A 22,650-nucleotide genomic window follows, 5' to 3' on the forward strand; every position below is an offset into this window, starting at 1 on the left:
TGATTGGCAATAAGAGGGAGAGTAGGGCAGGTCATAAATTCGGCATCCGTCTAGCATAATTTCTGCACTCAACCATTGCAAAAGTCAAGTGACTAGTATAAAATGCCTGAAAGTTTGCATCTGGAGGTGGATGGATGACCTTTAACCCAGGAGACCACTTCTTTAATGTAAATAAACTTCACTCGTCAGGTCTATAACATCACTAACGATCCTAATTCTAACCAAGTAGTTTTCGTGCCTAAGCTTAACCAAACTGTAATGTTTCACAACGTTAACCACTGACAGTGGTGTGACTGGCGTGGCCCAAATGGAGCACTGGCTTATGCAGCAGTGGCGGAAAAATGTAGACATCATAATACCACTGATTTACCAATTCTGTTCCCAAAACTCATATCTACTGTAATTGCTAATATTACAGTATCTTAAACTTTCTTACATTCTCGTGTTTCGTATTTTAATAGATTTAAAGATAATATATTGACCAATCTGTGCCACCAAGAAAATATAATATTGCTGCTTCCCATGTTTAAGAGTGAATCAGAGCATGGTCATATATGCGCAAATTTACCTTTTTTCTTTACCTGCTGTTCAACTTTGGTAAAGTTTGACTGACAAAGTTGTAGCCTCAACCAAGGGCAAAGAGTGTGGCGGCGATTATCAATCCTTTGCATTCATGCATGTGTGACTGGGCCATTCCAACTATAAATGAAAGCCAATCATAGTTTAGAATAATGGGGTGGTACCAGGGTGGCCAATAAGATTTCCCTGTACGTGCCCCTGACCAGGCAAGCATTCATTTGAAAGTCTAACTGGATGTTATATATTGAATGAATATTTATTCTTCTTCACTTTACTGCGGATCCCTGCACGTATAGAAATGATGCTAGAAGGGTACCTACATAGTTATATTTTGAAGCACATTAGTATTTGACGAGCTGGGAGTGATATGCTATGATATGCTATATATGATAAAGGTCCCAATATTCGGTATAAAGCAGGTTGGAAGTCATATTGCTGCTCACATTGCTGAACTGCAGTGATAAAGACAATAAGTGTGTGAACATGTCTTGTTTAGTATTGAGTTACGCTGACTTATGTTCCATTGAAGTGCTGAGAGACTCTGAAATGCGAGATATATGTGAGAGATTGCTGCTGAACACTGTTGTCTCTGTTTTCAATCAATCTTTGTTGTGAGGGAATCAAACAATTAACAAACATGAACGCTATATGCAAATGATACACACATTAAAATGCTGCTGTGATACTGTGATATTCTGCGTTATTGTAATAGCTGATTGGAGAACAGTGACTGTAATCCATCATTATCCGATCCTGTCTCCAACATTATTCACTCCTGATTACTAAAACCTAAAATATCTTTATGTACAGTCAGGTAAGGATGGTGGTCTTCACTGTAAATATAAAAACACAACTTTAAAGAGTTAAAGACGTGTTAATTTTATCAATACTAATCAAAGCCACCATTTTTTAATAGCCTTAACTAAGTGTTGTTGCAGCCTAAACCAGACCAGTGTGAGCTTCAATGCAAAGCATGGATGTGTTAGGTAAACTGTAGACCAAGAGTTCCAAGACTTTTTCCCTTGGAAGGCAAAAACTGAAACTTAATGGTGGCCCTACACCTACTGCATTATATTGTTACAAAGATGCAAAATGGTTTGCCTTGACTGACTTCCTGCGCAAAGTGTCAAGTGTATGCTCTGATGATGATATAAATATAATTAAAGCTGCAAGCAGCGATGAACGGGCCCTCGCATATGTCATGTGCCAGCGTAACACATGCAGACCATAACATGAAAATTTCACATAAATCAGATCAAAATCGCGATGCAGCGCTTACTTCCTGTTGCCAGTAGGTGGCACCATCACTATAGCTGAATATTGTCATGTAGATGTGTTCAGGGCGGGACTTTTATCAAACGCAAAGTTTCGTTGAGATCGGATCATGTACACTGAAGTTATGACAACTTCCGTTTTCATGGCGAATTGTCAAAATTGGACGCCATGGAATGTCATAAATAGCACAACTTTTAATCATGAATGTCTTTAGATTGCGCTGATTAAATCTGACGTTGATCTGATAAATTCTCTAGGAGGAGTTTGTTCAAATACAACATGTGCAAATCGCCGAAAATGACCACGAAATTAAAAATGGCCGACTTCCTGTTGTGTTTGGGTTATGGGTCCAAGTGGCTTTTTTGCTTGTCCAATCATGATACACATGTGTACCAATTTTCCTAAATGTTGGTCAAACGTGTCTTGGGGGCTGATTCTGGGGGGCGTGGCTAAGCCATTTTGCGACGCCCATCTACAGGACCAAGACAGTACCTTAGCGTTCGCTACGACTGAATTTTGTGCAAAGTTTAGTTTTCGGGCATATTTAGCCCCCCCAAAAGTGTTCAAATGTTAACAGAAAAGCAGATTTTTGCCGCGTCGCCATGGCAACATGGGTCCATGCAAATTCTTAACATTCATAAGATGTCATCGGCATCGTCCTAAGGAACTTCTGGCAGAATTTCAGCTGGATCTGGTCAAACTGCTGGAAGAAGTACATAAAAGTATAAAAATGGCATTTCCTTTCACCACTAGGTGGCCCTCTCACTATTAGTGAATATTATCACATAGATGTGTTCAGGGCAGAACTCTTATCAGACAAGTGAAGTTTGGAGACGATTGGACAATGTACACTCAAGTTATAGCAACTTTGTGCGTTCTGGCGCTACATCAAAATTTGATGCCACGCCACGGACACGCCCTTTGACAAAAACTCCCCACAATCATGAAATATTATCAAAAACATGTTTTGCATTTCCTGACTAAATTTCAGGTAGATCTGCTCATCTCGCTAGGAGTACAATATGGAAGTATAAAAAATGACATTTCCTGTCACTACTAGGTGGCGCTCTCACTATTACTGAATATTATCACATAGATGTGTTCAGGGTGGGACTCTTATCAGACATGTGAAGTTGAGATCGTGTACGCAGAAGTTATGACAAATCCCTCTTTCATGGTGAGTCGTTGAAATTCCACGGTACACCACGGTCACGCCGTTCAACGGAATGACGTAAATAGCACAACTTTTAATCGTGAATGTCTTTAGATGGCTGCGTCCAAATATGAAGTTGATCCAATCAATTCCCTATGAGGAGTTTGTTCGGTTCGTTTCAATACAACGAGTGCAAATCGCCAGAAATAGCCGCTAAATCCAAAATGGCTGACTTCCTGTTGGGTTTGGGATATAGCGCCTATAGGATTTTTTGTTAGTCTGGATAAGATCTACGCGTGTGCCGATTTTTATGCATATCGTTGAAAGGGGCCCCGGGTGGTGCAGTTTATGGGCCCCTGAAGGGCCATTTTGCCATACTCATAGAGGACTCCTAAAAAATAAAAAAATGTTTGCCATGACTGACATGTGTGCCGCGTTTCATGAGTTTTCGAGCATGTTGCGACCTCCAAATATGCGTTAGTTTGGGAGGAAAAATAAGAATTCCTTCAATTACAATAGGGCCTTCGCACGGTCAGTGTTTGGGCCCTTAATATATAAAAATAATTAAATGGACCTGTACAGCGCCTTTCTAACCTTCCAACCACTTAAAGCGCTTTTACACTACGTGCCACATTCACGTCCAGCCCATCAAACAGAAACTAACACATTCATACACATTCACAATTCGGGGTCAGTATCAAGGATACCTCAACATGTGGCAGGAGGAGCCGGGGATCGAACCAACAACTTTACGATTAGTGGACAACCCGCTCTGCCTCTAAACCACAGCCGCCCGTTAGGGATCCTTCATTTATAAAGAGCATTTTTACCTCTCAAGAAATACACCAAACTATAATTTTTAAATTCATTTTTAATTGTTTATTGTTAGGAACATCTGGCGGGCAAAATCAAACCTTTTGGAAGACACATTTTGGGCAGCCCGATTGTAAGAGTAGCGTTGAAAGAGTACGGTGAAGTCAGCTGAAGAAAAAAAGGCTTGTGTAATGTTAACTTATACCGCCCTTTAAACATATATTTACAGTATCGTCATTGATTTCTCTGTACATTTCTGTAGACACCCTGAATAAATACTTTTTAAAGTGTTAGAAAACTATAATGATAATGTTGTTTTGTACATTCTATATTTTTCGTGATCCATAAATAACATCTGGGATGGCTCGAGAGCGGCTGCCACCAGTAAAACAAGTACGTTATATTACGGTCGTATACGTACGGTCATATTTTAGACTATGTGATAGGCTTAATTTCAATAAAGATTTGGAAAATGTGGAAATAATATGGTTTATTCATTTCTAATGCCACTTTTAGATATTTCTATTCAATGCTATTTATATATGTGATTGTTTGTGATTAAATAAGCAGATATTTCTGCCACCCCTTAAAGTCTCCCTTCCACCCTCTGGACACCCCATGAATATCTTTCTAGCCCTGCCCCTGAGTCACGTGACCGATCAATGAGACTTTATATAATAGAAACTGTAAATAACCTCAGACACATCCCTGATGAAGGCAACATAGCCATAAACATTTGGTGAATAAATCGTGGTCTGGTCACATTGGACAAAGCCCCCTGACCTCCTCCTCCCCATGGCTACTGTGTAGTATGAGAACATCACATTTCCTAGATTGTAAAAGTCATTGCCAGTAATCAGAGTCCAGGCCACGATTACATTTCCTCTAAATGATATTTAGTAAATCAAATTAGTTGGATAAAACATATTGTGAAGGAAATGGGGTTGCAGTCACAATAAGAGTGTCAGTTACCAAAAACATCAGTGAATAAAGATAGTTTTCACACAGATGAACTCAAATCCCCTTTAGCCAAGCAAAGATGCCAATAATCCACACACTGTGGCCCAAATATGTCTGCATCCACAACAATCTAATAACCCACGTTCATAAAACTTTATCTTTGGTTTAAACTGTGCAACCCGATAAGCGTCCGCTTTCATATTTGTAAAATATATCACTATGGGGAGACATTAATAGGCTCAATGGCAGAAGTGCTGAAGTATGTCAAACGTTTAAAAAAATCCATGCATTTAAAAGCACATGCACACTCGTGCCATTTTTTTCTACACCTGGGAGTGTTCTAACATATGTGGAAATCACCAGCATGGACAAGATCTGCCTGACATCAAATATGTGTGTGTAAATAATGAGCTCAGTGCGTCTTTGAATTAGCTTTTTACACACTTTCCTCTCCCCTCTCATTCCTCACACACACACGCAGACACACACACACACACACACACACACATTCGCAGTCTTTCTCTGATGTGCTTCCTTGGCCTGGTTTGTGTGAGAAAAAGAAAAGGAAAATCCTGTTCAGACTTTTCTGACTCTTAGCTGTCGATAGCCATGTTTGCACTGCCATATATTCCGCTGAGATGCAGAAGAACAATGGATGCTTTCAGCTCTTCCCTACACATAGCTCAGATTTCCACCGCTGTGTTGTAGGCTTTGTGAGGAAGTCCAAGTGTGAAGTTGGTTTCAGTGGAGCTTGTTTCAGCTTCCAACCATGTCAGTCCTTGGCCTCTCTAACACTAAAACCAAGCAGCCATCACGGCTGAATAATGAATGGCTTGTGAATAATGAATTTTGAAGTCAGTGTTGGAATGTTTCATACTGCAGTTCCTGTACCAGCCAGACATTGAAATGAACTGATAACAAAAGAAAAAAAACAGACTGCTCATTGCAATCCATAGATTTTGTAAAAAATATAAGCTAGGATTTGGATAATGGCTGGTCTCAAATAAAAGCCAGTAGACCTGCACTAGTATGGCATAATAGACTCAGGTCATGCCCCAGTGGTACACTGTGGCTCTTTTTAACAAGAATACTTCGCTCCCTGAGTGATTCTTCAGATTTTAGCCCTTGGTTGATTTGGTGATGTCGTGGTTACAGCAAATGTGGTTCAATACCAAGCCTCCCACAGTTACTACTGCTGCTACTTCAGGTTAGGATTTTTTAAAGCCACTCACAAAAGAGTTTTTGATTGCCCTAAACGGGGGGTCACAAGACCTTCTTGATTTTAAGGGGTTTTAGAAAACTTCTTTTTAAAATATGGGCCTCTGTCTTAGCATTTTGTTTATTTCTGTGAATAAAACTGTTATATATTGAGCAACTTGTAATTATTCTTCCCCTCCAGTGGTTATACAGAGACACCTTTGTGGAAAATCCTAAAATTCTATGAAAAAAGGCATTCAGACAATCGACAACATCATGCTTCAGTTTGACAAGTGTGTATCTTTCAAACTTAGTCTTTTTAGTACAAAATTTCCTTTCTGTTTCCCATGGCAGTGTTCCTTTCTGATCTGCAGTGGAAGGATTGTCCCTTGTATAGTCTTAAGTAGGTTTGTAAAACATTGGCAACAACTTGCATGTGACTGCCAGGACAAAGATACCCACTCAGTTTGGCTTTCTCAGACTGCTGAAATAACCCACGATTGTATCTTGAATACAATGAATTCTGAAATGCATATTTGCACAGAGCAAGGAGTGTGGATTGTGTCCCTCATTTCTTACAGTAAAGTCTCTCTGTGAAATAATCACTTGATGGTCGGGATGGGTGTGAGATATGATAGCAACACTCAATAACTCTCTTAATGTACATATGGCATGTGTGTGTTGTATTAAGTTCCTTTAAAACTCAACTTTTCCTATAGATGTATTCCATTAAAAAAACAGAATGATTGATTATAGTTCCTAAATCTCAGGCAGAATGGCTCCTCCCACCTCGAAGTATCCTTGAGCAAGATACTGAACCCCAAATTTCTCCCGGTGCATCAGTGTGTGAATGTGTATGAATGTTAGTTTCTGTTCGATGGACTTTGCCATCACTGAGTGAATGTGTGTGAAAGGGTGAATGTGGCACATAGTGGTCGGAAGACTAGAAAAGGCTCTATACAAGTACAGGTCCATTTACCATTTACCATTCCAGGTCAGCCAACTGATGATCAGCCAATAATCAAAAGATCTCACCCACTCACATAATAAAGTGTTACATTTTTCCAACGTTGGCTATTTTCCTTTTTGATCCTCTTTGTCCTTGTTTGCTTGTTTGCTTCCTCTGCCCTTCTTTTCTTTGGTTTTCATGGCTCCTACATCCTTGTTTTCCTTCTACCCCTACGGTGGCCCTGAGGCGCACTGGAACTTAAGAAAACCCATGCAGACGCAAAAAACACAGCAAATGAAGAACACATCCTCAAAACATGTGCAGCATTTACATCAATACAGAAAAGTCGGGGCTCAGCTCCACGACGGGGCACCAGTGGAAATCCCCCCCCCTCTTCATTCACTGTGAACCCTCACTTGTATGAAAGCATGTCATGTTGTTTTTTATGTAAATGGTAATCCATAAAGGTAGAATGATGTGTAATGCTTTACAAGTTGAGCGGGAATTCAAGAATTGAAAACTAAAAGTCTGTCATAGGGTGCAGGCTAGTTTAGGCCATGGATTTTGAGAAAGTGGTTGACCGGCTCGACAGTAAGGGTTGACGATGACGATTTTTGAGCTATTCACAGTATGTGGTAGTATTTATAGGAAGGAAGTCTTCTGGAAAAGCAAATATTGCGAGTTAGTAAATAAAAAAACGAATGTCACTACTTTACAGACATCACACGAAGGCAACATACAGGGAAAAATATATAATAAAAAAAAGTGTGTTTTTCTTAACGCTGAAGCTGAGGTTATATGATGATAATGCAATTTACAAGCCTTCTGTCAGCACTGGTGGATAATAAAGTTTAATGTTTGTCACAAACAGCAAAACAACAATTACTGATAGAATTACATTTTTTTGCTCAGCAAGGTTCTGTGAGGCACACACAGTGGTTACTTTCAGCGCCAAATTTTATTTCATTTTAGCATCAAAACTTAATAGAACAGTAAAAGTACAGCTCATTTACAGTATTTATTACAAACGAGAATGAGCTAACAGGAAATCAACTCAATCAAATAATCAACTTAGATAACAATTGCAAATTTGCTGTGTATGTTCTGACTCTGATGAACACATTAAGGTGAATTGCATTGCCGGGACTCTAGGTGGTAGCCCTACTACAGATCAACCATTAGCACTACATCTTTGGATCTTTTTTTCCAAAATTAAACAAATTAAATTAACGGAAAATAATAAAATTAAATGATGGCTATTTTGGGTTCCGGTGGCGCCCTAGCTGTATGATAAACTTCAAAAACTTCTTAGGTCACAAACCATGGCAACAACAAGCATGTCCAAGCTGCGTTGATCATCTTTTAGCATCCAGCTGTGTCTGGTGTTGTCTGTGCTACTTGCGGTGCGTTTGTGTTTTTCCAACATGATTTCTAAATGCTGTGCATAAAGAAGTTTGTTTAAGATATTTGCGTTTTGATTGTTTGCATGTGATTTCTTAAAGCTAGGGAAAGTAAATGTTGGAGAAATTAGCCAAAGACATTTTGAAATCATCCAACTGAAAAAGTGACAGCTACATATACCAGATTTCCTTTTTTGATTCACTGATTTCTGGCAGGATGTAAATAGAATTTCAACAAATAACAAATAATTATTGTTAACAAATAATGCATCTGAAATACATTACCTACTTTACCTTGAAGTCACAGTGCAGTGAGCATTTATCCTCTCTCTGCTGATACATTGCAAACTGTAAACACTCCACCCACCAGGCCAGCCTTCAGTCATATGTTATTTGGTTAAGTTGATTAATAGGCAGTTATTTAATCTTATCTCTGTGATAAACTGCGCGTTTGAACAGGGTCTAGTATATTTCATTGTGTACAGATATCACTGTCAAGATGAATTTCTGGTTTATATAGTGAAACTGCTTTGAACGGAGCCAAAATAATTTCTGTAGTTGTAATTATGACAAGCATATTTCAGACTAACAGACAGTCAAATGCATTTGCCCTGGAAGGAAGCGTGTGTGTGTTATTTCAGAAATACAGAGGATTTTACATCATCAATGTGTAATATGACTGCGAGGGCCTTGGAAAATCTAATAACTTGTTATGGAACAAAACTGTTTTGACACGTACAAAATAAGCACTGATTGCATCATTAAAAATATGAGTTTTCTGTTTTACAAAGGCACACACACAGCTTGGCAAAAGACAACTTATTATGAGAAAATAGGTCAGCTGAGATTTTAATAAAGTAGTTATTAATTTGTCTGGGGACAAAAGCTTTTGATTGCAAACACACACACATGCCAACACACACACAAACCAAGCAACATCCTCCATCAATTCCATTACAAATGGTCTCATCAGGAGCTAAAATGAGCTATGAGAAAAGGCTGTGGAGCAGACAGGAGGTTTCATTCCCTTACATTGTGGTCTGCCAGTCAGCTAGCGGAATACTAATGCTGAGCTGGAGGGGATGCAGGGCTGCCAGCCTGTGCAAAAAGCATGACCTTGGGCCAGTGGCTCTGTTGGAAAACAGAAACAGTTGCAAAAAAAGGATCAGAGTGCCCCCTGGCTGCAGAAGCAGCACCCGCTTTCAGACCTGTGAATCTACCATTGTGAGAGACGGAGGTAGAGAGGTGGGAAGTGTTATATCCTCCCATCATTAACTCAAGAGACTATGCCTCCCTCTGAAATCTGCCTTACTCTGCCTCACCCTTCTTCCACTTCCTCCCCTGGTCTCCTCCCCCCATCCCCCACCCCCCTTCTCTTCACATTTTTTCCCTGCCTCTTTCTGTCAGCCCTTTGATTTTGCTCTTACTTCTCATATCCTCCCTTGATGCCTCTATCTAGGTCACAATAGGGACTTACATGGCTGTGGGACCCCCAAATCCCAAACACACATCCCCCTTGTCACAATCAATGGAGAATCCCCATGTAATAAAATGCTCTGGGATGGACTATTTTATGGCCCTTACCACTTTTGAAAAAGGGGGAGCAGTGAGGGAAATGGCGGAGGGTGGGGCTGGTGGTGGGGGTATAGACAGAAATCGAAATATACACTCAGTTGCCAGTTTATTAGGAACACTCAGCTAAATCTAATTCAGTCTAATACAACCGGCATGCAATAAGATAACTGTTTAAAGAGGTGTTGATTCAATTCGGATCATCATTTGTGGTGCTGTTAAACTGCAATGGGTTAGAATGAGACGTGTTTCTATTAGTCTACCATCATTGCTATAAACATGGTGTTAGAAACACTTCTCAGTATACAACTACAACCTCCAAAATGACTATAAAATCAACACCTTTATAAAGGTAGCATTTGTTTGCAGGGCTGCTTTTTAGACTAGATTTTAGCAAGGTGAAGCTAGTGAATTGGCAACTGAGGGTATATTTACATTTTATATTTATTTAAACAGTCTAAAGTCTTCTAGCAGCTCTGTGTAGCTAGCAGTAGAAACAATGACCATAGACATATATACATAGACACCGCATTGGCCACCTGGTCGTACGTCAACATTGCCGCCATATTGGACAAGGCAAGACTGGCCTGCACACAAATACAAGTAAACCGGTAAGCTGCAGTTTGTCTGGATAAAGTTTTGGATGAATAGATGTTTTGATGTGATGATGCCGCTAAGGATCAATTATTACAGTTTATACTAAGAGGACCGTTAGTGGCCGAACCAACTGTTGTGGATATCCATCCAATAGTTGTCGAGAGATTTTACTCAAAAACACAGACCTCATGCTGGCGTTTGATGACCAATGTCAGCAGGGTTTGTCTTCAGGGAACCATGAAAGTACAAAACTTCACAACAGTCAGTACTCAAAATAAAACTTGAGGTCACCAACATAAATTTGAAAAACACCTAACATTCAAGAATTCAAGAATGCCCTGTTGCTTTAAACTCCTGTCTGTGGTTTTATTACAGCAGGAATAATGTTATAGTATATGTTAATTTATACCTAAAAGCAACAAGGTATTGTATTAGTGTATAAATAGAGTAACAGTGCAGAGCAGTAAAGGAGATATATCTGATACCAGATACAGACATTTGTTTATCAGTTGCTGTTTATCTAGGCTCCACTGTACTGTATCTGAAGCCCTGAGATGTTTACATGAAACCTTTTGATTTACTCAATCTTTGCCACTCATTTTCACAGCAGTCAGCTGGAAGCGTGAATTCTCCACAGTGTCAGTGTGAACAGCAACACCCATGTCTCACGGAGCACTGCCTCCTCATCAAAGCTATTAGTTGCACGTCAGATTTTCTGTACAGTCCCATGGTGCATTTGTGGTGATGATATCTGGTTCCCTCTGAATACATGATGGAGATTAAAGGAGTTGTGTGTCAATTCACAGCTAAGATGTGAAAACTTAATTAACCAAGTTCAACTTTGAAAATGAAAGTGTGCTTGTTTTTTATTGAAGATTCTACATGTATCATTTCAACATCAGTATATCATTACCACATCATACACCAATGTCAGTGTACATAATGTAAGCAAATGGCACTGCCACTGAGAATACTGTCAGCCTTTAGCTGCTTGTATTTTACATGAACTATATCCCAACGCAGGCTCCAAACTTTGAAGAACTGAACACAAGCAATATTCACAGAGCCTTCACTCTCTGATAAACAGCCTCGTCCTGCATTAGAAAAGAACAATGCCCAAGTGTCAAGTAAACACTGAATTTGTTACGAAAAAAGCCTATTACATATGTATGCTTGTTAAAAACAAAACAAAAAAATGTAATACAGACAGAGAATTGTATAAAAAGTTCTTAAAAAATTATATGTCTATATTTCATTTATCTTTGATGCATTATTCACAGGAAATAATCCTGATTGAATTTAATATGAAATATCAATAAAATATGTGACTTAGGCACATAGGGGTCCCTTATGGAAAAAGGTTGGGAACCACTGCTTTAAGATAAACATGTTATAACAGGTTGCCAAGACCAGCCCAGTCTGAAGCCTTCAAGAAATGAGGTCGACAAAATACAGTATCAAACTTCTTCATATTTAGTCTAGTAGCTTCAAATGGGTGTTGGAAACATTGTTGACTGTGTTAACTGATCGTCTCATTTATGTAGAGGTACAGCTTTAGTCTTCTAGCCTTTGGTCCTCTGAAGGACCCGCCTTTATAAGCCGAGTGCTGCAAAGGTGGTGCAGCCTGGACTGGGACGTGTCTACTTTGGTCCACCATGTTGGATTGAGGGAAATCTGCATGGCATACATGAGGCAATCATTCGGACGACAGGTAGCTGCTACACATTTTTTTGTGATGGCACGGTTTTGTTGGACATTTTTTTCTGTGAAAAAATAGGAATTTTTTGGGTCGTGTGTTATTTTCAGTCTATTCAGTTGAGTGCAAAATTTGTGTTGAGAGACTTGCCACCCTGTTTTAACGCTAGCACTGGGGACAGTAAAGTCAATCATTTTTAATTTATTCTTCTAAATCTTCACTAATCTGTTTTGTGTTTGTTTTGGGCCATTCGGAGCAGACCTTAACAACAACCTGAAAATCACAGTTTTTTGCCTGTACAGCAAATAATCACCTGTGACTGTATTTCTGACCAGCTCATGAATATATGTCCAATATTCACTCTCCGTTTAGCACTGTTTCCACCAACTCCTGAGAAAAATATCTGCCTCTTTAGTTGCTTAATGCTCCACTATATTCACCAGCTAGCTGCTAACTGTGTCTGTCTGCCGTTTGGTCCACTGGAGTGCCCCGTGGGTGTGCCGTGGGTCTTTTAGAGCTTAAAAACAGCCGTTTGCTTCTGCTGCTGAAAACATGTTGATGAGAAGACAGAGACTGAATCAAAATGGTACAGTAGTGGGCTAACCAAAAACAAAATCAAAACAATGAGCTAAACCATGCTAAAAAATCTGTACATGACCCATTTCATATTGCAGGCAGAAATTTGATCCATTGTTCATATAAAATATTGATTAGTGAAGCTGTAATAAATGAAACTAATTTCCTTCATGTATTTTTTTTACATGGAGGGGCAAGGGAAGCAGAGGGTATAGAATTATTAATAATGTACCAATCTCACTGAGGAATAAAAAGTTTGATTGTAAGCAGTTTAATAATGTGCACATACAGACAGGTGATTTAATGTGATGATGCAGCAGACATACTGGGTATAGTGATGGTTAAGTGTGACTGACTGACTGAACTGATTTTATCTCTCAAAACATTAAACAGAGGAGAATATAATCTTTTCCAGTGGCCTACTGTATCTTTGCACATTGCAGCTCAGTGTGATTCTGATTATCTTCAGCGATATGAAAAAGCTTATGAAATCTCTGGCCGATAAATTTGTCAGACTTGATTAAAAAAACATTAGTAGTGTAATGGAATTTTTTAAAAGAGAATGAAGCAGTAGAGGAATAGAGTTGAAGAGTTGAATACACTATTTAAACAAGGCTGTACTGGAATTCATCTCTTACTGGTTTTAAGAGTAGTCTTATATTTTCCCCCACTTATGTGATAGAGCTGGAGAGCAGAGATGACTCCATATATATGAAATCTTTATATTCTGCTGATCCAAAGCAGCATGAGTTCCATCTATTAGGAAAGCTTGACAGAGGGCTTTTACACAGTGAGAGGACACTTAGATATGAGGTATTTATATTTGGCACATACTACAGAGCTGGCTCCAATATTTTGATTGAATATGTTGAACTGATACAAAAACTAAAACATTTTAACAACAAAAATATGAATGGTGGATTATAAAAACAACAACATTTCTGAGGAAAACGTAGTTACATATGCCATGCACATTTCTTATGAATCTTCATTTGAAAGATATACTATTGATTTTAAAGGTTAGGTAAAAGAATTTCACTGGCCACTAGATGTTGCACTAAAGCACACCAGCATCTCAGACCAAAACAATGGGCTGTACATCTGACCCGACTCTAGTGACAAAATCAATAATTTCACCTTGCAGATAATTGTAAAAAACACTTCTTTAAGTATCAGCAGCAGCTCAGGAGTTATATACTCACTCCACCTCAGTCCACCTCTTTCCATGTTGGAAAAGGTGATAGTGATCTCTCTGGCGGTCATGTTCAAGTGTCTTTATCTATGACCTACTTGAATTTAAATCAGTAAGTCCTAAGAGAATAGGAGACTTGCTTAGTGTAGTGACAGATAGAGAGATAAGAAAATATGAATGGGAGAGGGCATACTATGAAGTCCAGGTTCAAACTAATAACACCAGATTTAGACTCCTACGGTACCAATCGATAATGCATACTTATGTAACCCCATCCCTTTTACATCATTTTGACACCAATAATCTAGACCAATGTGACCAAAATATGATAAGGGCACACTGATTCAGTGTTTATGGGATTGCCAAAGGATCAAATAATTTTGACTTTGTACATTATCACAAGTAATAAAGAGTCAAACTACCAGAATGTCCAGAACAGTCTATTCTTGGTCTGTTCTCTGAGATTTCAAGGCTTAATAACAGAGAGAAAAAAATCATTACTTTCTCTCCTTCTCAAGCTAGAACCTAGAAAGATTTTATATGAGTCAGTGGTTGAAAAACTTCTCTCAGTGTCTTGCCTTAGAGAAATTAACCATTGCTTTCAAAGCAAGATAAAAATATGTGACAGTTTTCCTACATTTCTTGGAAAACAACTAGGAGGGAGATTGACATATTAAAATGAAAGATTTTGCCACATCACGTAAAGCTTCTTCTGTATCCCAGTTGTACCAACTCTGTGTAAGTTCATACTTAGCCTAGTTCTAATGTAAATTTTTTACAAAGTTGTGATTTATGAATAACTAAAATCAAAGCAGTTGCACCACAGAGACAAGTTACAACCTAACTCTCCGTAACAACTACACAGTTACACATTCCCTGAAGTATTCACAATCAGAATCATACTCACTGATGTTAAAACGGTAGTTTTTCATGTATTCATTTTATTCATTAATTGAAAACATTTTGCAACACAGTAATCAAGTAGAGACCTAATTTATTGATATATTTCAATTTCGATCTAGCTTACTACAATGTGCTACGACGCTAAGTGCAACCCAGAAAACTAATGTGCATGGTAATAATGGTGATCAAACTCTATCTTGATAGTTGATTGGCCATGATTTTACGTCAAAACTAGTTACATAACGCTCCAAGTAATGATGGTGAAACCAAGTTTAGTGCCTGTTACAAACTAACAAGCCGTTACTGAGCCTCTAGCATCGACTTCACCATTACTTAGGAGTGTCTAGCTTTGTAACTCACTCTCAGCACTTACACCATACATGTAAGATGTCTTTTATAATCATTTAATACATTTATAACATGATTTATTCTTGTATTTCTAATTATTTTATTTTATTATTTTTAATACTAATGTACTTATTTTCTTGAATTTTTAAATAATCTATATATATGTTATGATCGTTCATATTTATCCTTATTTTTAATTAGCTATATGTAAAGAATATGGACAGGGATAGACAAGGTCACGAGGGGATATGTTTGTACATTCATCGATGTGAAAACAAAACAAAATGTCAATAAATGTATGTGTGAGAAAAAGTCATGATACAAAATTATTAAGACTATACTGATTAAGTTTGTGTGTATGTTTGGTGTGTCGTCTAGGAGGCCGTTATTTCTCCCGTCTCCCCCGATGTGCTGTACCTGTTTCGAGTCCAGGCCGTCTGCATGAATGACATGCGCAGTGACTTCAGCCAGAGCATGCTGTTCAGAGGTAACACACACACACACACCTCCTAGACCTCAAGTGCTCACGCATTGCTGCCACATTATCTCTAATGTCATCATAAAGGTCGACATGAGCATCAGCACCTATCTCATTCATGTACACAGCCCTCTGTCAACAAGACACACATATTGTCTTACATTTGTGCAAACAGTATTATCTGACAGTTATGATTCCTGTGATCATAATATCAAATCTTTCATATTCACATTTATGTGAGTTCAGATCAACAGCTGCAGGCTAAAGGAAGAATAACAGAGGAAAGGAAAGAAAAAAAATTAAGAGCAAGCTGCTCAAATGCAGTGAGATACATTTATTTCATCTAAGTACATTCAGTTTTTTGGCTGCCTCATTAAGTAGTGCCTTGCATTTACACTCTGTCACGTTGTGATTAATGTGCTTACAATGCACTCATGGATGTCTTATAGACGCTGCTTCAAGTGAAGTGTTGCCTGATCTCTCCTGTGTTTAACTGGTGGATTATCCTGTTTTTTCTCTCTCCTGCATTTCAGCAAACACCACCAGGATCTTTGAGGGCACAAGGATTGTGAAAACTGGAATGGTAAGGGAAGCAGAGGTGAATCACTACTATTGTCTTTCCACATTTTATCCAGCAGAGAGCAGTGTCTCTATTATCATCATTCTTCCCTGTGTGGACAGGAATGTCATCAAATCAAATAACTTGAGGATAATTTTATGCCTTAATCTTCCTTTACTTTGTCAAGGGGTACATACATATACCTACAATAAAGTGAAAATACATAAACATTGATGTTAGAGCAGGCCAATGCACACAGGCAACATTCTGGACAAAAAGGACCTGTATCCTGGAGGATACAATGGTAGACAAGTTCATGAATCTGTATCCAGATCTGTATACAGTACCGTATCTTATCATATCATATCTAATTTGTACATTTCATATGAATCAAACAAACAAGTAAATATATAAAATAAAATGTTTGAGATCAAATTATTCTATTACCTACATCAGTGGTTCCAAACCATTGTGACCTGTGACACCTTAATGCTTCAGTATGCTCCAAAGAAAAAGTTATATAACTATCCTTAAGACTTGGTCCGTAAATGATCAGATTTGTTGTTTTATCTCTTATTCCATGCACATTTCAAATCAATCTATTAATCTTGAAATTATAAAATGGTTTTGAGGTATTCAAGGTATTGCATTCAGACACAAGACTGATTATAGAAGTACTTGTGTGAAGAATGAAAAAATAAAACTTTGTTTTGAATTGTTCAAACCTTCTCGTGTGACGGTTTCAAAAAATCCTAAAAGTTGTCAGATATATGTATATCATAAAGGTGGGGAAAGCAATTTCCTATCCAGTTTGACAATGCAACAAGTACTTTGATGGAAGCATGCTGATATTATTCCATTAAGATAAAAATCACAATCCCAATGTCCTGAGTGTAGAGTTTTCCTTCCCAGATTGTAATTTTATAGGTCACCAAAAGGGTTAAATTATCCAGTATTTCATGAGATAAATGCTAGGATGTGACGCAAGGCTGATATGATATGCATTTTGATGCATTGCCAACAATCCGATAGGTTAAAGACACATAGACACATATAAAGCAACTACCAATGTGATACAATACAATTCACCTCTATTGCGATGCACAGCGATTCAAGACAATTTGATTTAACACGATATATTGCTAAAGAATACAGATACAGGTAGTTTGATAAATATTTTTACTGATGCAAAGATGTTAGAAACAATGCATCCTGTGTTCATCCCAAATTATATCAGATGTTTTCTTTTTTTAATGGGGGCAATCACATCTTGAACTTTGAACCAGTGCAAAATGCAGGATCTTACTATCCCCAATAAACGCTAAACTTAGAGTTTGCAGTTTCAGTCAGAGAAAATTAATATAATCATGTGTACTCTTTTCTTTCTTATACCGTTATTCATCTGGTGACTGGGGAATTAACCTTTAAATATACCTTGAGGGGTTAAACTCCTTAGTCAATAATTCCACATTGCCTGAGCAGGGAAAATTTAAATTCAAATCAGTAAATTGTTTCTTTCTCAGCCTACAGTGTCTCCAGCCTCCTCAGCCGACATGGCTCCTATCTCCTCTGGCTCATCTACCTGGACCTCCTCAGGCATCCCCTTCTCCTTCGTCTCCATGGCGACTGGCATTGGTCCATCCTCCAGCGGTAGTCAGGCAACAGTGGCGTCTGTGGTGACGAGCACTTTACTGGCCGGCCTGGGCTTCAGCGGTGGTGTCATCTCCTCCTTCCCCAGCTCTGTTTGGCCAAGCAGAGCACCTACCCATAATCCCACCTTCACACGCCAGACCACCGAACCCACCAAGCCTGCCAAAGACGCAACCACCTCCGCCTCTGCTGTTGTGACGGCCACAGCCAAAGACAATGGTAAATCTGGGGGTGAGGACAGAGAGAACAGCAAGGGTCAAGGAGAGGACGCAGAGAGAGAAGGAGAGGATAAGGATGAAGAGGAAGAAGAAGAAGAGAAAGAGGAGAAGAAGGAGAAGAAGGGTTCAGGAGGTGTCGTAGGGGCAAGGAGGAAGGACAGCAGCACAGTGATGAATGAGCAACCTCGCGAGACACCGGATGCCACTGCAAAGGAGAAAAAACAGACTGAACCAGATCCGACTAACTTGCCGTCTGGTGTAGAAGACCAACTGTATACCCATAATCCACTTGACTCCAACCCAACTACCACCACAGAGACAACCAATGAAACGGCAGTATTTCCTTTTCCCAAGGACCCAACAGCAACACACAGACCTAGAACAGAGGGGCACAAGAAGAATTGGCCCTTCTCCGTTCATACTGGTGAGTCAACTGATTGATTGATTTAGATCCAGTAGCAGAATCAAAAGTCCCTGTGAAAGATTTAGTGGCATCTATTGGTGTAGTTGCAGATTGCAACTCCTTCGCTTCATCTTCCCCTTCTAAGTGCAAAGGAGATATTATGGTAGCTGCAAAACAGACAAAAAGTGTGAATCCCCCTATCTAGAGCCAGTGTTTGGTTTGTCCATTCCGGTCTACTTTAGAAACATGTTGGTTCCACATGATGACCACATGCAAATCATAATATACAGTTCTACAAATTCAATTTCCATGACAAAAACATCTTCATGAATCACCTTTATATCTGCCTACCTCAATAGCTTGTTTGCATGTGACGTCACGTCACCACGTTTCTGACTGAACAATGCCAGAAGAAAACTGATTGAGAGTACTTCTGTGGGACGAGGCAGCAGCAGAACATGGCCTATTTTTAAAAAGTTTGTGCTAAATTTAGAATATTTTTCACCTCTACCACCTTTACGCTTTCTAATGGAGAACTAGACTGTTACAGTATATCTAGCTATGCTCTCTCCAAAGCCACCAGATTCCTTTCACAAAAACGGTCATTCTACTTCGCAGAACAGGGGAGTTTATGATCTGCTGCTGCCTCAGTGCACAGCAACTAATGTTAGTTTGGATCCAAATTAACATGTTAAAACTTTACACAATAACAGCAGTAGACCAGCATTCTCTGTTCTGTGACATAAAATTACCGTTTTTATCAAAGGAGTCAACTGACGTAATATAAACAGAGCCATATTTAGACATTAGTTATTCTCTGAATCACGTCCAGTATATGTTGGGATCTTATGTTTGTACATTTCTCTCCAATATTGTTTGGTTTGCTAGTGGTAGGGTACTAGTTCTTAACTGGGCACATAGGGACCTATACCTTCTCTTTAAATTAAATGTCACACTATACTGCCCTCGTAAGGAGTAGTCCTAATCCACTGCTAGACAGTTAGTTAACAGACCATTGTAGTCCTCCAATAAACACAAGGCGTAACTTTTCTTGTAGGTTTAATAAGGAGCCATGATTATTCTTTATCTGTAAAACTGCAAAAACACAAAATACAAACATAAATCAAAATTTTAGCAGTACTATTACACTATTACACAACACAGTGTACATAACATAACAAATGCTGCATCACAGAGGGCTAACTACTACTACAGCTATGATAGCAATCAATTAAGCAATCTCTTGACCGGATCAGAAATAAAATGTATACAGAGCAAATATATGATAGATATGACATTGAAAACTTATAAATCAACAATACTCACGGACAAATAGTGTCCAAGGCAACAATGTGAAAGATAACTGCAGCAGGAGAGGCAGGCCTATGTGCTCTCTGTCTTGGCTAGTTACACTAAGAGAAATACCCTGCTCTGCAACTGTTGCTTCTATCTCAGTTCAGTGGAAAGTAACAGGAAGATATAGAAGAGTGGCTGCTTTGATCACAATTTCATCCTCTCATTCCTTGGAGGTGTGAGATCAATGGTTAAGCATTTCTTTTTAAGATTAAGATAAAGAAGGATGGGGAAAAAATCTAATGTGTCAGCTGGTTCTAGTAATGCATATGGCGCTCAGCAAATAATAACCTCACTGAGCCTAAATTTAATCTTGCCGTTTCTTCTTTCATTAGAGAGTGTGAGTAAAGTTTCATGGAGAATAAAGATAAGGTAAACATAGAGTATTCAAGCCAAAGGGCCAAACCTTAATCAACAAATAGATAACAACCTAACCTAACTTACCATAACTTACCTAATAATATTTCCTTTCTCCAGTTACTAGTTCACTGTGGTCTGAATGTAAAGTATTTAATGGGTGTCCACAAAAAAATGTCCATAACTCAGTGTTAAAGGTCCAGTGTGTAACATTTAGGAGGATCTATTGGCAGAAATAGAATATAATATTCATAGGTATGTTTTCATTATAATCACATGAATATAGGAATTGTTCTGTTTTTGATACCTTAGAATGAGAAATTTGTATCTACTGACATCACAGTTTGACTTCCTTGGAGGCTGCCAAGTGGAACCATGTTTCTACAGTAGCCCAGAACAGACAAACAAAACACTGACTGCAGGGCAGTTGTTTGCATGTTTCACTGACACTGTAGTTTCCCCCTCATGTTTGGAAAGAGAGGGTGCAGCGAGTGAGTTGCAATCTGCAACTACAATGCTAGATGCCACTGAATCCTACACACTGGACCTTTCTGTGAAATGACCATACAGAACACATTTATTAAATAAAGGTCAACAGCTTATAATTACTAAAAATGTAATCTGATACAGTTGCTAATTACCTATTATAAAATGTAGCCAGTAATCTAATGCAGTATCACAATAAAGTAATGTAACTTATTTACTTCCTGCTGCTTTTGGATTATCTCTATACCAAATATGCAAATCAAGGCAAGAGAAAAGAAATGTCAATACAATGACAAAACCATGGTTTGTAGCATCAAAAATGTGTTCTCTGCTCAGTGTATTTTAAAAGAAAAACTTGCTCTTTATGAAGCAAATTCAGACAGTCGCTCACAGATGATTTTCACAGCTAGAAGGCAGTAGTGTGATGTTGTTCCGTTTCTGCTTTAAAGACAAATTGCATTTCCATGCAGTAGAGGACACGATAATGAATGAGACTGGTTAATTGTTGCAATGTGTGCACTGTGCAGTATATCATGGTAGTATATCATTATTTAGTTTGAAATGTATTTTAAAATTGTAATCATGCTAAAAATCCCCAATTTTACTCAATTTAGCTGTAATCTCATTTTTTTGTATCCTGATTACACAACTCCATTGCATGAGCAAAATATAGCTGGATAGTTGAGAGTTGAGTGTGTTGTATGCTGGGTAAGAAACGGAACTGAGCTGTTGCTTAAAGGCTTATATATCCAAAGGTCTTGCAGTAAGTGGTGATGAATTGCAATAATTCAGAGTGGATGAATTGCATTGATGTAGAGTAAAGTGTTAACAGAGTTCTAGCTGGAGTTGTTGAGAGCAGACCTAATGTTATCCCCCCCCAGCCAGGACTTTCAGCAGGGCACTGCATTAGCCAAGCCAACACCATGGGACATCAATTCAATTCCAAGTGCTTTGAAACAATCTAAGCGCAAGACCAGACATTGTTATGAACAAAAGCAATCTTCTGATAATCCCCGGAAATGGTTTTCTCAATCTCTTTGTCAAAGCACATTTGAGAAATGTTATTCTGTTTGAGCTGGAGGGACTCAAGGGCAAAAACTTAAAACTTGTTGTAAAACCTTGTGAAAGTGGTAACTGTATACATTCTGCTCAGAGCCTCTGTTGTGGGAAGTGTTTTTTATGCTGAGTGCATGCTTTCAGTACTCGAGAAAGCATCTTCTGCCTATGAGCTACAGACAACTACAAATCCCAGTTTTCAAGGCAAAGACTTTAATTAATCTCATAACAAATGCCTCTAGCTCCATTTTGGTCATCTATTCTTTGGAAGTCTATATGAGTGTGAGTAATAAATAAATATAACTCTCAACCAGCTGTAATTACTGTGTGAACTTTATTACATAAAGGCCAAATAATGTTAAATCCATTACGTGGTATACTTGACAGTTTTGATTCAATACCTTTCTAACTTCAGTTTGTTTTGTCATTGATAGGAAGACTCCTAACCTGAACAAACTGTAGGCTGCTGGCCAATTTTATGAAGAGGTTAACATATGATTGCTAGCTGCAATAAATGCTAGCTTACAGTTTGAAATAAAGAAAATGCATTGTGGAATAAGGTTCTGTGAAACATGAAGCAAGCAAAAAGATTTTATGCTCATTTTTATATGCAAACAATATTTTATGTTAGTTTTCATATGTAATGTAATGTACAAATAACTAGACAGAAGAAACAGTTGGTGGTTGAAATGCTGCTTTGGTGTTAAGTGTAAGAGTTAGTAAAATTCTAATGTAATGCCCAGACTCACAGATGCACGTAGGGAGTGAAGGCTGGCCCATGTGCTCTGATCCAACACACAAGCCACTGTAGCTAAAACTGCTGACACAGTTAATGCTGGTTCTGATAAAAAGGTAGCCACACCTGGTTATGGTCTATTTT

The 22,650-nt window shown here is 38.5% G+C and overlaps 1 protein-coding gene and 1 long non-coding RNA gene across 5 annotated transcripts in view; one reads left to right on the top strand and one right to left on the bottom strand.

Annotated features, from left to right (window-relative positions):
* Positions 1–22,650, top strand: part of LOC127371811 (receptor-type tyrosine-protein phosphatase gamma-like) — a 470,986-nt gene that overhangs the window by 399,032 nt on the left and 49,304 nt on the right. For 2 of the 4 annotated variants that reach the window (XM_051414903.1, XM_051414905.1), the window contains 3 exons: positions 15,589–15,697; positions 16,222–16,286; positions 17,771–18,539. In XM_051414903.1, coding sequence (XP_051270863.1) covers positions 15,589–15,697; positions 16,222–16,286; positions 17,771–18,539 — 943 coding nt within the window. The remainder of the gene's footprint in view (positions 1–15,588; positions 15,698–16,221; positions 16,287–17,770; positions 18,540–22,650) is intronic. The other 2 variants (XM_051414904.1, XM_051414906.1) reach the window with 1 other exon arrangement.
* Positions 1–22,650, bottom strand: part of LOC127371894 (uncharacterized) — a 204,395-nt gene that overhangs the window by 162,535 nt on the left and 19,210 nt on the right. The gene's annotated exons all lie outside the window — the stretch shown is intronic.

This window comes from Dicentrarchus labrax, unplaced genomic scaffold (genome assembly GCF_905237075.1).
Source record: "Dicentrarchus labrax unplaced genomic scaffold, dlabrax2021, whole genome shotgun sequence".
Taxonomy (NCBI): Eukaryota; Metazoa; Chordata; class Actinopteri; family Moronidae; genus Dicentrarchus; species Dicentrarchus labrax.